This window comes from Montipora capricornis, chromosome 13 (genome assembly GCF_036669925.1).
Source record: "Montipora capricornis isolate CH-2021 chromosome 13, ASM3666992v2, whole genome shotgun sequence".
Taxonomy (NCBI): domain Eukaryota; kingdom Metazoa; phylum Cnidaria; class Anthozoa; order Scleractinia; family Acroporidae; genus Montipora; species Montipora capricornis.
In genome coordinates, this window is record NC_090895.1 from 49,180,028 (window position 1) to 49,196,412 (window position 16,385).

At 38.2% G+C, this 16,385-nt stretch overlaps 1 protein-coding gene across 1 annotated transcript in view; it reads right to left on the reverse strand.

The window, feature by feature from the left end:
* The window catches only part of LOC138028283 (neuropeptide FF receptor 1-like), a 7,526-nt gene extending 4,971 nt beyond the window's left edge, over window positions 1-2,555 (reverse strand). Inside the window, exons 1-3 of the mRNA XM_068875761.1 lie at window positions 2,441-2,555; window positions 923-1,078; window positions 340-604 (exon numbers count right to left, since the gene is read on the reverse strand). Of these exons, the coding sequence (XP_068731862.1) occupies window positions 340-604; window positions 923-1,035 (378 nt within the window). The 5' untranslated portion in view covers window positions 1,036-1,078; window positions 2,441-2,555. The remainder of the gene's footprint in view (window positions 1-339; window positions 605-922; window positions 1,079-2,440) is intronic.
* Window positions 2,556-16,385: the final 13,830 nt, after the last annotated feature.

The following is a 16,385-nucleotide window of genomic DNA, read 5'->3' on the forward strand; positions in this document are numbered from 1 at the left end:
GGGAAGCAATGTATACAAATAGGAAAATTAACCATTAGTCTTCGACGGGGAGAAAGGTCAGTTGCAGGGCAAACAAAGCATTTTCGAAACTTAGTTGACCACAGGTTACTATTTTTCTAATTAATTAATTAATGTCTTTCTGTCCCGTGAAAAAATCTGAAAATGGAGATTTGAAACTATAATTCATTTCATTTGAAGGACCCAATTAACTTTTTTGAATAATTTCAATACTGATTTGATTTAACTTTTAATATTCTTCCCATATGAAGTTTCCTAAAGGTTATTTGGAAAACATGATTTTCTTGTGAGTGCATCCGCTCCACAGGTTCATCATCGCACCTTTAATTTTTGCCAAGTGAGTTTCCGCTGAATTGAATGTGGATGTACCACAGTGAAGTAGCGTTCCCTTGCAATGGCAATCAGAGTGAATACTGAACTATCAGCTCCGATCCACGCCAACTTTCTTAACGACAGGCAAATTGCATTCCCAGGCATTTCATCGGGAGTGTGAAGAGAATGATTGTAGGTGTCGTAGATTAAGAGGAAGGTGGGGTAAATGATGTCAGCTACTGCAAGGTTCACTAGCAGATAGTTGAAAGGAGTCCTATGAGATATAAACAAGAACGGAACTGATTCAATCAATAACTCTGAATGATAAATTAAAAGCACCAACACTTTCTCGTATCTAAGATATGTTACATTCCCTGCAACGATTGTCTGGGATAGTGGTTACCATCCGCTCGGTGTGCTCCGTCATGTGCATTTATTAAATGAAGTTAGATAAACTGGACATTTCGACCCTATCCCACCGCGCCACACCCTTCAGTATTTCACTGTTTTCCTTGCCCTTAATACCCTTGGATGGGGGAATTGGACCAAAAGATTTCAATGGAGCTGGTGCTAATTAATTATAAGTGTGTACCTCATATCACGATTTTTGACTATGACGAAACATACGAGTAAGTTTCCAGCGATGCTTGTAACGGCTATTAAACACTCGACTGTTGCTATGGTGATATCAATCGAATCAAACATGATTCATGGGAATTTTGACCCAACCCGTCTGCTATTCAGTCACCTACAAAGGAAAAAAGATATTCTCTGTGTTAATTTGCTCATCATTTCAATTATTTTTATTGCATATGGAATATGATGTGTAAACCAGCTAATTAATAAATTATCAATTCAATGAGAGAATGAATGAATAAACGAATGAAACAATGAATGAATAACGGAACGAACGAATGAATAAAGAAGGAAAGAAATTAAAGAAAGAAAGAAGAAGATGAATATATGATTGAAGATTTTTAAAGCCCCTCTAACTTATTGCTTTTTTATTGAGAATAATTTCGCCAAAACTCTTGAAACAGATTTTTAGCGTGAAGAATCTGGATCTATAAAGGTGCCCTTAAATTCATTGTAAATTGAAGCGCATCAGTTTCAATTATGATAATTTCTCTTAAAACGACTGATCGACATCTGTCGGAATCATTTCCTTTTTAAAACGACAGGCCTTAGCATTTCTTCTTCAAAATCATCCCAGCTCAAAAGCCTCAAGAAACGATTGAAATTAATATATCGGAAGATTGCTGTCTCCATGAGTGGAAGGTCGGTTATACTTACAGCCCCTTCTACGCGGCGAAACACTAAATATCACTGACCGTCACACGATGAATTCATCACGTTTGTCGCTGATCATGTTTCTTCTTAATTTATTTAACTAAAAATCTTACTGAATGTACAAAAATGAATAATTTTGTGCAACCCCCAGGAAATTATTCCCAACTTGCTAGACCCTGGCAACAGAATTAACTTTACTCGATTCCACACTTGGCATCACCAAGATGTCAATTTTGCATCCCGACCGTTTGCTCAAGTATGGTCTATGAGAACACGCCTAAAATTAACTAAATTTTGTATGATTAATAATTAAATTTTGTATAATTGTCTTTTACCGGACCGACGAAGCGTACTTAAAGGGAACGGAAACCTGTCCAAAACCTGCCTGCCTATAGTATTCTTTACGAAAAGACAATAGGAAAGGATACTTTTTTCGAAAATCCACTATGTCCGGTCCTTTCTTCAGGATACATAACTTTCTATGAAACTACTATGCGTTTCTTATCCTTATAAGAAGGACTAATCTATGAAGTAAATTAAACCTTCGTCGGTCGGAAAAAACAGCATTAGCACAAGTTTAATTTATTAATCAAACCGTTAAAAACTGCTCGGAGATAAGAGGCAATCGCCACGGTTTTGCGATGACATTTAACGTTTGTACATATCAAATGTTTTTTCCTTGGCTTTTGCTGTGGAGCCGAAAGAAACTGCGCAAAAAAAAAAAATTAAATCGTGCTTGGGTAATGACAATTCCTAACTAAGGCAGTTACTTCTCGGAACAGTCGTTCCTTAAAAGACAATGGTTTTGTGAGTTACTGACCAACATAAAATCCTGCTGTAAGTAGCTTTGGACTTGATGGACCTTCTAATGAACCTTGGCCTTATGCGCCTCCTGCTAGTAAACGGTGTGCGTTCCTTCAATTATGCCGTTTCCATCACCATCAGCAAACCAGACTGATTGTTATTTTCCTGCAAAGCCAAGCAGAAAATCACCTGAAACTGCTGATCACTCGATCGACATGTCACAAGACAGGCTGTTTTTTAATTATTCGGGAAATTAATGACAACTAGCTTAGTTCATAACTTTTTGTATAAACTAAGTTGTCATATGCATAGGTAACGCCCATATACTGTGACTCAAAGAGCCTGTAAAGTAGCGATCATCGTCACCACGCCATAAAAGGGAAAAGTAAATCCAGAAATTTAAGATTCCAGACTTTTACTCCAAAAACAAGTATTTGAATGTACTTTCCTTTGCTTATGTAAATTGGAAATTGAATGATTTGTCACTCCCTTCTTCCCGCAGCTGCTTAGTAATAAGAAATGCGTACTCGAACTGTCGATGAACAGCTGTAATTTTCAGTCAAACATCAATCAACATCTAAATATTACCAACTTGACTGTTTGACTTGAAAACCTAAGTTAAGATGTCAAAGAAACTGTTTTTGTAAGCTGTGTCTACATGGTTCAATTTGCTTGGACCATGCACAACCCGTATTGGCATTGTCTTCTTCCTTCTCTCTAAGCATTTTGTAACCGCTCTGGTACGGTTTTCGACTGATGTTAACGATAAAGGTTGTGGTTTTTAGACGAGATCACAAGATAATCCGCAGACATGATGAAATATAAAAGGATCTGGAATATTTACGTGTATCACGACAACCACAACGAAGACAAAGCAACCGAAATAATGTGAATTAAATCCAAATTCCAAAATAAGCGCTAACCTATTCCCATCAATTTCTCTGAGAGTGAAGCAATGCGCGGTCCTTATTGGAAATTGAATATAGGTGTTCATTTGAAATAATTAGGTGTTGTTTTTAAATTTACTTTTAAGCCATGAAAAAGAAAATAGTATTCCTTTGTGCCAGGAGCCATAATCGGGGATGGATACCGTAAGTATTGGGATCCGCGCGGAACCATGATATGGGACAATTTTTCTATTTTTAGAACAAATTGCGCCATCCTGACGTCATATATCTGCGCGGACTCACGCACAATTCGTGGGTTCTCGCGTGGATGTTGTCCTCTTGCGTAATCAAATGGCGTGATAATAAAATGGCGGGCGAAAGTTGCGATTTTGTACAGTGATGCCAGGGGATAACAGCTGTGAATAAATTGATATGGAAGTCGATAGCTCTGTTAAAAGAGCAAATGATTTAAATTTGGAAGAAGTCAGCTCAGCCACGCAACAAAAGAGAGTGAAAACGGTGTTTAAGACACTCTGGGATGACACGAACAGTGAGAAACCCTTTCAGGTACGTGGTACGCAAGTCAGGAGTACCCAACGAACACTTTTTCTGAATTCATCTGTTATTGACTTACACGATATGTGGGCATCGATTAAGACATTTTTGGTTAATATTTAACTACCCTGGGAAATAAATATCCGCTCTTCAGAGCCAGCTAGCAAGAGATTATTTTCCGAGGTCGCCAGCCAGCATCCATTATTTTGAGGCCTTTTCCTAGCCAGGAAGGTATACATTTCGCTGTGGGCGCCAGCCAGCGGCATTTATGATGTTGAAACCCTTCCCAGCCAGCGATAGTTATTGGAAATTTTCGTTTTGCCAGTAAATAATGCTCTTACGCCCACCCACCCAGCCCCCGAAACTGTAACCAAGGCAACAAGGGCACAATAATAAGACAGCGTGTTCATTTCTCGAAGCGGGCGATCGTGTGATTTACTTGGAAAGAAAATGTATTATTATTGTGCTGTCATCGCACCATGAGTAACAGACACCAACGCAAGCTCATAAGAGGTCACATCCAGGTAGTCTGAAACCAAGGCAACAAGGGCACAATAATAAGACAGCGTGTTCATTTCTCGAAGCGGACGATCGTGTGATTTACTTGGAAAGAAAATGCATTATTATTGTGCTGTCATCGCACCATGAGTAACAGACACCAACGCAAGCTCATAAGAGGTCACATCCAGGTAGTCTGAAACCAAGGCAATAAGGGCACAATAATAAGACAGCGTGTTCATTTCTCGAAGCGGACGATCGTGTGATTTACTTGGAAAGAAAAAGCATTATTATTGTGCTGTCATCGCAACATGAGTAACAGACACCAACGCAAGCTCTTAAGAGGTCACATCCAGGTAGTCTGAAACCAAGGCAACAAGGGCACAATAATAAGACAGCGTATTCGTTTCTCGAAGCGGAAAATCGTGTGATTTACTTGGAAAGAAAATGCATTATTATTGTGCTGTCATCGCACCATGAGTAACAGACACCAACGCAAGCTCATAAGAGGTCACATCCAGCTAGTCTGAAACCAAGTCAACAAGGGGACAATAATAAGACAGCGTATTCGTTTCTCGAAGCGGAAGATCGTGTGATTTACTTGGAAAGAAAATGCATTATTATTGTGCTGTCATCGCACCATGAGTAACAGACACCAACGCAAGCTCATAAGAGGTCACATCCAGGTAGTCTGAAACCAAGGCAACAAGGGCACAATAATAATACAGCGTGTTAATTTCTCGAAGCGGACTATCGTGTGATTTGCCTGGAGTATTTTACTTTATGAGTATGAAGTTTAACTTTGCTTTTGAACGGTGCTGTTTCGAATGGAACCTTAACTTCCGTTTGTCAAGTTTTCTATGTGAAGTGGAATTACATATCCACGGAACTCGAACCTATCTTTTATACGGTTTTTTAAAATTACTATTTCTAATAACGCTTTGTGCTATAAAACCCCTGAGATAGGCAACAGAGAAACTGAACAGACACAGAAATAGAGAAACTGAACAGACGAACATCGCGAAGCGAAGTACCACGTGGTCTTCAATGGCGGTCAACTTTTATTTTGCTATCGTTTTTCCACTTCTGTTTGCCACCCTTTTTCATTCTTGGTAAAAGGAAGGAACGGACACGACTTGTTCCAGTTTGCTGTGAATCTGAATTTTCTCTAAGGAAAGATCGATTCCAAAAATTTCTTGATGCTGGTGTATGTTTGCCAAGTTCATAGCGTTCACTGGAATCCAAGCTTGGGGTGATCGCTCAAAACAAAATTGGCATCCGGTTGGCGGCCGCCTCTAAAAGCGTGCGCGATATGGGGACGTGAAAATAAACAGACCTGCAATCCAAACTACAAGCGCGGATCTTTAGTTGACAAACTTTTATCAGTTTGAAGTGGTAAATTTTTTTGCCAAACTGAAAAGGTTTACGGTTGAAACTAAGGCTTACCTCCCTCCGGAATTATAATTAATTACGAACATTAAAAAATGGTTTCATAGTATCAATTCTGCTTGACATGACCGGGCGGAAAAGCGGCAAAAGCGCCCACTTTATCTTAAAAGGGAAACGCCAGTCTCCTTGGCTCGCAAGGTACCAAGCTTGAAACGTACAAAGTAACAGGGAAAATTTACAATCACAAAATTTACGAACATATGTAAATTGCTACTATTTAAGTGACATTGTAAAATAAACGAGAGATTCTAAAATATCCAAACTATCATTCAGGTCTTAACCAATAAAAAAGTATACAGTTTTGCACAGCTTGACATGTATCTGTCATAAAGTGAAATAAAACTGCTGTAACTCGTAACTGGCCATTGCTTCTGAGGGAATTTCGTACCACAACCAAATGGTTAAACCCTGTGAAATCATCAACTTAGCCCGATTATTTTGAACGCAGAATTCAGACAAGAGGCACAGTGGCGTTTGCGTTTGCATAAGTGTTTTTACGGGAAAAAAGAGAGACGCGGCTTGTTTAAAGAAATTTAAACGAAACTAATTAAATTCTTGACGTTACAAATTTTCTCATTAAATATTTCGTTGTACGCTTACTATTCCTCAGTGATTTCCTCTTCTGTTGCTTTGCAAATGCACGGTTACATGTACATATCCAGGCAAGCGAAGTTCGAGCATTTTTTTTGCTATCTTAGATCGCAGTGATAGTCAGGTTAGTGTTGAATCGATATTGGAGATGTTATAAGCGGCTCAATCGAAGTGAAAAAAATGCATGCATTTAGAGAAAATTGTCCTTTTCAGTTATACCTCTACTAACTATGCCACAAAAGTTGATTAAACAGGGAGTAATCATATTTGCAGCTGCAGCGACACTGGAAAAAAACAGTTGCGTTGTACTTTGAACCATCCCCAGCGTACAATAAAATACCATGATCGTAACAATAAAAAAAATGGAACAATTCTACTTACCCGTTCACTGACAAGGTACTTAAATAAACTGCCACCATGGTCCTTAGTTGATGAATGAGAATAAGGAGAAAGAGTGAGATGGACTACTACCGCGGTGCGCAGCCATTTATGGATGAATAACAATCGATTTTTTACCCGGGATATCTATCTGCCAGATCTGCGCGTGGCTTAAAGAACGAGCAATATATTCTGGAGAGGTTGTTCTCAATTTCGAAGTTTTTGTTAATTCACATTAGGGTTTGGGTAGTTGTACGAAAAACCATGGAGCGTGGGAGCAGAATTTTAATCAACTCCATTCCCAACGTCTCTCTTTCTTTTCTTAAAGTGCCGGTGGCAGAACTTTGACAAAACCCCGAAAGGTAAACCGGTACTTATTCAGGAAACGATGGCGATTTGTTTAAGGAGACACAACGATAGGTAATTCAATATACAAAAATACAAAATTCAAACATTAACAGTTCCATGCGAAATTTTAGCCCACGTTACCTCTCTCGTTTTGTGTCCTTGATGTTGTCCAAAACGGCGGTAGCCTAAAATCCTTTCGGTAAACACTGAATTCAATTGCAAAGGACGGAATTAAAATCAAATTCTGCGATCATTCCATAAGGACTTTTCCACAATCTGATCAAAATAAATACTACGAAACATCCTGCTTCCCTGCTAGCAGAGGTCTCTCACGGCGAGGCAAAAATGAGAAGCGCCCGCCTCTTTGAAGGAGATCATTGCGTGACGAAATCTTGATTGATAGAAGCCAGAAACTAAAAGGAAATTTTCTATCGTTCCTCTGTCCAATTAATTACATGCTTGAGCTAAAAGAACTTTATGCCAGTGGACAAAGTGAACAATGTCTTAGCCAGGAAAAGAATCTGAGCTTTATATAGCCAGCCAGGAAAAACGTTTTTCATGTCTCAGTGAGCCAGAAGCGGTTTGTGTCAAAGACCAGCCAGCTCACTCTTGAAATTTGTTTTCAGCCAGCCAGCTCGAAAACAGCCCGCAGAGCGGCTTTTTTGTGGAGCGGTTTCGTTGGGTACTCCTGGCAAGTCGATTAATTAAATTTGTTGCTTTTAGTTTAATTCACGGCATCGGTTTTCACGCTCTTTCCCGGGCTTTCTGGACTAAAATAAATTAATTAACACCCAATATACTTCAATTATGTGCAGGTTGGTAAGCTTAACCTTCGTGAACACATTCTTGCCAAGAGCAACGAATTAAGATCTCTTGAAGCCATCGCGTCAGATCTCCAGGATCCCAGAGTAGAGGCTCGTGTCGAGGTTGTGGAAAGAAGTGGAAAGCCATCCCTGGTTGTCGTCAAGAAACGGAAAGCCTCTCTCTCTGACGACGTGCCTTTTGACGACGTGAGACTCGTTGTTGATGCAAATGGTGAATATCGTTTGTTTGTGTACCACTTTGAGCTCGTAAGAAGGGGCACAATTAATATTAATCAGCCGGGACAACTGAGAAATGCAATAAACGAAGTCGTCGAGAATCGTCCTTGTCCTGGAGTGGACACTAGGATAACTGGCCAGCAGGATTATCTGTCCTCAGAAGTAGAAGAACAGACCCTTCCTTGGCACAGAGTTTTGTCAAGAAATTGCGCGCGATTGATAAAAAATGCCCAATGTGAGAGTGGAAGAAAGTGTCGATGTTGCTACAAAACAGAACAAAAACTGTCAGAACGCTTAAACCAAAAGAAGTCTCTGACTGAAGAAGACGTAAGGAGCAGACAATCTGTGTCATCCAAAGTTCGCTTCTCTTGCCTCAGTCCAAAGAGCCAAAGTAAGCGATTGAAAAATATGCGGCAATCAAGGAAAAACATGACAAAGCAGGTCAAACGGTACAGAAAGAAGTTCTCTGTTTTAATGTCTGATACACATAGCTCTGACTTGGACAAATTGATGGAGCGAGTTGAATCTACACCCATGGGAAGAAAGGAATTTGAAAAATGTGTGGCAGAAGCTGATAGTTTACGACCCGGTGCAGGGCAAGTCTTGCGTGAGATATGGGATTCGGACAAAGTGAATTTCCGAAAAGATCAGGAAAAAAACGGTAAGTTTTAGAAGGTGTGTAATTTGATCTACATGCTTCAGGATACTCCGAAATGCAAAATTGTAAATTGGTCAGAAGATGATAAGAAATTAAGTAAGAGGAATTATCAGTAATTTTGCGTGATAATCAGTAACCAAATAACTTAAGGGGCTGTGTGAAGGATACGGGAAGAGAAAAGTTCACACTTTGGCACAAATATATCTGATCATCCCTGGTGTGTTTTATAAACTTCACTGTTCCAGACCACCACCCTCGCCCCCCTCCTCTCTTCCCCTGCATAGGGCTTTGTATTTCTCACTTAGGGTGTTCGGGCGAATGTCAGAGGAAAAGAGGAGAAAATATAAATAATTTCTGTACTTTTTAAATGTGTTGTATCTTTCAAGAGGGTTACATGCAGTCCTTTGATGGGTCTTTCATACAATATATTGAGTGCAAGTTTCAAGTTCAAAATAACATTATTCTATCACTCAGACACATTGATGAGACAAAGGTGAATAGAGGGTATTCCCTTTGCTTATCATAACAGCCATATTGGTGTATCTGTATTTAAGTTTTACTATATCTTCCTTAATGTTTGGTACATCTACATGCATATACATGGCAATCATCAATGATGTTATTTGAATCATTATAGGGCTCATTGCAGATCATGAAGTAATATAACCTATTTAAATTTTAAGCGTTTTTTTGCTGTATTGTTGAAACATGGAGTATGAACTGAGTTAAATTTGACAAAGTTAAAAAACCTAGCTCAATATGCAGTTTCGTCTGACCCCTTTTGTTATTGCATATACAGTTTTATGTTGTTGTTAGTGTAAATTAAACTGTTACTTTCAGATCCATTCAGTAACTCAAAACTGTTATTGGATTGGTGAAGCCTTTAAAGTGCCCATGCAGTACAAAATAATTGCTGCTTATTTGAAATGATTTTCAAAGTAAAGAAGAATGGAATTTCCCTTATAATTTGGAATATCTTTTTTCATTTTAGAGATATTCATGTTTTTGTATTAATCATGCCAATGAGGAAAGTGATCATGTCATAAATAGCTCCACTTGAACAACAAAATACTGAATCAAGAATATCTCTAGAAATATTGGAGCAGTGATCTTCAAACTTATCAATAGAAATGCACATCACAAGCAAAACAGAATGACACCTGCTATGTTGTTGCCATGGCAGTGCTCTTGGATCCAGTCTCTGTCTGGGGAAAACAAATATCTCCATTTCCAACTTTTTAAACTGGGACAGAGGGTCTTTCTCAGAGATTCACACATGGTTTACATGCATTTTTTCTTACCTCTCCCCAGTAAGATTATTGGCAGTGAATTATCCTTCTTTAAGATGATCTGGAAATTTTAGTCTTAATTGAAACAGGAACAGCAGCATAACTGTTGTCATAGCAATGGCACAGTGGATTTTGTTTCTTTTGTGATTTACATTTTTTTTAATATTTATGGAGGTATTCTTGATTGAGTGTTGTACTATTTTAGTGAAACCACCGATGATGTCATCACTTTCCTCATTTGCATAATATAAAAAATATTTTAACTGGAATTTCTGACCATGAAATGCTTTTGAAATAATTGTAAGTTGTAATTAACAGGTGCAGAGTAAGATTCAGATCCGTTGCACAGATGGTGTTGCCATTGGCTATGCAATGAATGAAAATGACTGGTCATGTCTTCATGATGTTTATGAGTCCCTGTTCATCTCAGAAAATGGAGCTGGTCAAAGGGCAAGTTACGTTCTTCAGACCTACTGGCGGGATATGACATCTGGGTTTGAGTTTGCTGGGCCTTACTTTCTCCGTGAGGTACCCCTGGATGGAAAGTTTCTACATGACATCGTCTTCAAGGTGATCAGTACCCTTGAAAAGTACCGGTTCCATGTCATTCTATTGGTTGGTGATGGAGCTTCCTGTAACTTAGCCCTTTTTAAGAGGCTTTGTGGCTATGCAAATGAGCAGCTCCCAGTAGAAGACAGTGGTGCTGAACGATACCAGTTCAAGGCCAGTTTCATCAATCCATTCAGCACCAGATCAGACAAAACCTGCTTTGTCATGATATGCCCTGCTCACCAGGTAAGGTATTATAATAATTCAAGTATTTAATTATTCTCATGTGTACAATTTGTAACACCTGGGTGTTATTGTTTCTTATATTGTCCAGTTGAAGAACATCATTGCAGCTTTGTACAGTTCAAGGAACAAGGGGAAAAAAGCTTTCGAGAAGGGAGGCACTACTTTTGGCTGGCAGCCAATAATTGATCAATATTACAGGGATCAAGAGAGATCTGCAAAAGGTCTGGGTAGGCGTGTCCCTGGTCTGAGGTATAGCTATGTGCAACGTGACTGCTGGACAAGACTAAATGTTATGCCTGCAAAGATAATGCAGGTAAGAGAGGGAAAATTATGTTAAATTTATAGATCTTTATGGTTCTATTCCTTAGCTTGAAATTGACCAAAGAATGATAATTTATGTCATATATACAGATCCTGGCAATAATTAAGGTTCAAATATTTACAATTGAGATGAAGCTTCCATTTTTATGAATGGAACAGTGATAAGTGGTTTTGTCTACTTTTACATTCTACAGCAACGTTATATGATTGCAGCCTTGGAAGAATATGCAAATTTGAGTAGTGAAGGCCCAGAGAAAACTGATGTTGTGAAAGAAACAGCAAGGTACCTACAAGCATGCCACCACATTTTTGAAAAGGGAATCCTTAGCCATGTGTTTATAAGATCCAATGAGTCCGCTGTATTCAAAAACATACAACAGGGATGGAGATATTTCGAAGAATGGGCAGAGGAGCACAACAACACAGGTATGCTTACATCAAAAACTTTATTCAACAAACTGTATTAAGTCATTTGTCCATTAAAAAAGCAATCAAAAGATTAAAAGTCAAACAATGGGTCACTTCACCTGGCTGTCATTATGGTTGAAAATGAAAGCTAGTCTGTTTGATGAGGAAGTGATTCAAATGTTTAACATTCAACATTTTGGAATCAACTTCAATTACATTCACCTTTTTTCATTAGAGCTCCTTTTTTATTTGGCCACTTGAAAGTTACACTTTCATTGGATTACCAACAACTGTATGCTAGTTAACCAGTAAACCAGGCCATAATAAACACAACACCAAAATACAGTTGTAATTAAAATGATAGACATTCTTATAATTAACAATTATTCGCTGAAGTGGAGATAAATATCCACCACTTTCACTGACACTGAGGTGTATATACCACACAAGCTGAATAACTAGCAGCCCAAAGAGTAACTTTATTTGCGATAATTTACCAACAAAAGCCATTTTGTTTTTCTTCGGCTGCTCAGAGGTGAATAGTACTTGGTTAATCACCTCCAAGCTAGCCAATCAGCATGCTTGAAAAGTACTATTCACCTGTGTGGTATATAATAATTACTTTTACAGTGTATGTATATTTACAATAATTTTCCCCTTGATCTGATTCCTCACGCCTAACTTTTTGGGGTGACAAACTGGGTTACATCTAAGTTTTCCTTTTAATCTTTGCAGAGTATGTTGACAACTCCAAACGAGCACGTGCAGCAAAGTTTTTAGCATGGCAGGTATTGCTGAATAAAGATTAACTTGTTTATTAAAGTGCCTATAACCCCAAAATATTTTTTTCGCTTAAATAACTCTTTGCACCTGTTTGAAAAGCATTGCGCCTTTTTGCACCTTTTTAGCCCTAATCTTGACTTTTTACAGGCTGTAAAAGTTACGAAATCTGACCATCATCTGTAACACGACCGAGCAAGTAAGGGGTATGGGTCTATTCCTGGGTTGATGTCACAAACTTATTTGCATGCATGTTTACAAAGACTTAATACGATGTAAATCAGTCTGTGACGTCAACCCAGGAATAGACCCATACCCCTTACTAGCTCGGTCATGCAACAGATGATGGCTAGATTTCGTAACTTTTACAGCCTATAAAAAAGTTAAAAGGTGCAGTTTGTTTCGAACAGGTGCAAAGATTTATTTAAGCGCAAAAAATATTTTGGGGTTATAGGCACTTTAACATTATCTTGTTTACTATTTTTTAAATGTGCATTTAAAAGATCAAACTACATCCCTCCTGGTCCTTGGAGGGAAGACAAGTGTTCCCTTTGATGGGGCAATAGTATATATAAACAGTAGCCTCCATTTGGGGCGAAAATATTCTAGGATATTTGTCCGCGGACATTATCTGCTCCGAGAAGCGAACAGCTTTCGGAGAGCACAGCTTGAGGAAAACTATGAGCTTCGAGGAACGGATAATGTCCAAGGACAAATACCCGAGAATATTTTCGCCCCAAATGGAGGCTTTCATGTTTATTATCCTTCAAATATTTTTCGCAACGCGAGTTGTTTTGACAATTGGGGGATATTCTCGGATATCCCCCAGTTTTAGCTGGGTGATATTCGGTCAAGTGACGTGTTTAAACCAATTGCGTGCGAGTGAAAAGATTTGATGAATTATTTAACAAATAAAGAAGCCTAAGCCGTGTATTACACTGTGATAAAACACGACAGGCATTTGAGAACACGAGGGAAATGTGGAAAGACGAGCCGCAGGCGAGTGTTTTCTACATTTCTCGAGTGTTCTCAAATGACTGGAGTGTTTTATCACAGTGTAATACACGGCTTAGGCTTCTTCATTTGCTTTATGATATAGATTTTACGCTCGCAAAACGATAAAACACGCTTTTTCGATGTTTTATACTCTGATAAAACATAGGTTTTTGACCAATCAGAGAGCGCACGCAGGGTCCTATGTTATAAATATAAATAAAAGTTATAGTACATTATCATTATAATTATTATTATTGAAATTCATATATTTGAATGTGAGTTAGGATTAGTTGTTTACTAAGCCCTTTAAGGGGCATTGTCACGCTACTTGGCAACTTTACAAAAAGCCAGGTGTCTTCGCATTGATTGAATTTCAAAACTAATGAATGATCTAGTTTTGTTATTAAAGGCTATTTGAATGTACTGAAACTGTTTCTTGTCGCCTGTCGCTATGGATGGCATGGATTGAAATAGATTGAAACTTGAAAAAAATTGCCAATTTTTTCAGGTTTTGATGCTGCATGTTCCAAAAATCCTCAAGAAATTTATTATGGTTAGCCCTCTCTGATAAAATTCCGTTGATGTATTCGTTGTAGCTTTACAGAAGCATTTTGTTTAATGATTAAAGACCCAAAGTAATGATTTTATAAGCACAGAATTGACCTAAAACAGCAAAATCCTTGTGACACTGCTCCTTTAAATAAATGGCATTTCTTATTTAGCTTGCCTTTTCTCTCCCTCTAGACATTTGACCTTCAAAGAGTCATGGTCTTTGGATTTAAACAGTTCTCGTCATACTTCTTTGATAATTTTCCTGGATACTCTTTGTCTCCATTGCGGCTCTCAATAAGTCGACTTGAATCCCTGTTTGGCACACTCAAGTTCCATGCCCATGGTTCTCTAAGTGCAGGGAATTATGGGTCATCTCTTGGAAGGGTTCAGTTGAGACAGGAGCTGAAGGTCACTGCTAGAGCCACAAGTCATGATCAGAAGGGCTACAGGGACCAAGAGGTCCTTATATCTGGCCCTACAAATGTGTCCACATTGAACACTGTTTATCAACAGCCTTACATTGAAATCATGGCACATTTTGTTCCTTATGGTTATCAGGGTGTTAAAGAATTTATTTTTCCCTCCCAAATTTCTCAAAGCACTTTTCAGGGTAGGCAAGGTAGCTCTGCATGCACCCTAATAGCCCTTGTAATGGGTTTTAAGTTCTCCTCTGGGTTGATTGGTGAACCAAAGAAAGTTCTTGAAGAGGGGTGGTTTGGTCATGTGGTTTCAAGTATTTCTGGGGGCAATAAAATCTTTGATGAATGCTTTTCTGCTGCAGGAGTTGGTGGGCTTGATGTAGAAGATGCATTCAGCTCTGTTGGAGATGATCTACACCTCCTTTCTTATGAGGATCCCAAAGATTTTTTTATTACTGGTAATAACTTCCAGGATGTCATTTCAAATGTCAGGGAACGGGCAAGCATGAAACAGAAATCAGTTGGCATCTTTGTGTCTGTTGGGAGGACAGTAGTAATTTTAGTTTGGGAAAATGGGGCATGTGCAATTTTTGATAGCCACAGGCATTTACAGTATGGGTGTATACTTTCCCATTCCCTACCATCCAAAGAAAACGAATTAATATTGTGGCTAGCCAAGACATACCAGAAGTTTTACAGCACCTCGATACAGTATGCCCAAATCACTTGGGTGGAGTACAACAGATAATGTGCCTCTGTCATTTCAGAAAAAAAGTACATTCAGTACAGTTAAAAACTGTTGTGTGGCTGAAGTTGAAGTAAATTGATTTCTCCTCCAAGCATTTCATTTTGTTAGTAGATAACAATTCTTGTCATAAAATCTCATTTCAGCCTGGAATTTTAATTTTTTAATGAAATGCTGTGTCTTTTTTAAGCTGGCTGCACTTTGGCATTAGTCATTGGTCACCATTTACATAGGAACAAGAAAATGTGACACCAAAATATATTAATTGTTATAAATAGTCTTTTAAAGTCATTTGACTGCACATATTAAAAACTTTTCTTGATCCTTTATTTATTACATATTTAAAATGGTATGTACTGGTGTGCATGTAACTTACAAAACTTGAGCCATACCTGAGAACTATAGATATTAATTATGTCTTTGTGCTATAAAGACATGCAGTCCTTTGATGGGTCTTTCATTGAATTCATACAATATATTGAGTGCAAGTTTCAAGTTCAAAATAACATTATTCTATCACTCAGACACATTTTTTTGGTTAATTTTTCTGCAGCTCTAACAGTTACTGAGTTGGAGTACCAATGTACCTGATAAGCTGAGTACAGCTCTCAATAAAAAGATCAAAGACCTCTTCAAGCTGTCACTTTGGTTATTCTTTTGTTATATTACTTACTATTGTTTTTCAGTAAAAACGAGACTTGTCATATTATATAAGGCAAGCTGACGTTGCCCTAAGTATAAACTATCACAAAGAGACCACTTGAACTGGTCTGCTGCCTAGAAGAAAGCGTAATTAAGTTTGTAAGATCATATTATTAAGCATCCTTAATTAATTAAGTACGCTTATCGACACTGTAAGTTTTCAGCTTGTCCCTCAAGCTTTGGTCGGCTGAAACGACTTTGCCCTCCTGAATCAGTTTTTTCTCTTCTTGAGCACTATAGAATTCCTTAAATCTGGTATTACATATTCTCTTTACTAGCTCTTGCCATATGGAGCAAGCCCTAATCTCTTCAAATGGTGCTGTGCATGCCCTTTTTGATGCTGCCAAAAATAACTCTTGTAGCTCCTCGTCTAAAGCAACCGATTGTTTTGTCAGCTTCATAAGGTTTTTTGGATATCTCTTCAGATTTTTTTCAGTCAACATTTCTCTTATTCTTTTATCTAACGTTAACAAAACAACAGTAAACTTACTATTGAAGAAAGTCAACTTTCCCTCGTCCAACCTTTTTAGACCCAATGGCAAAGATGTTT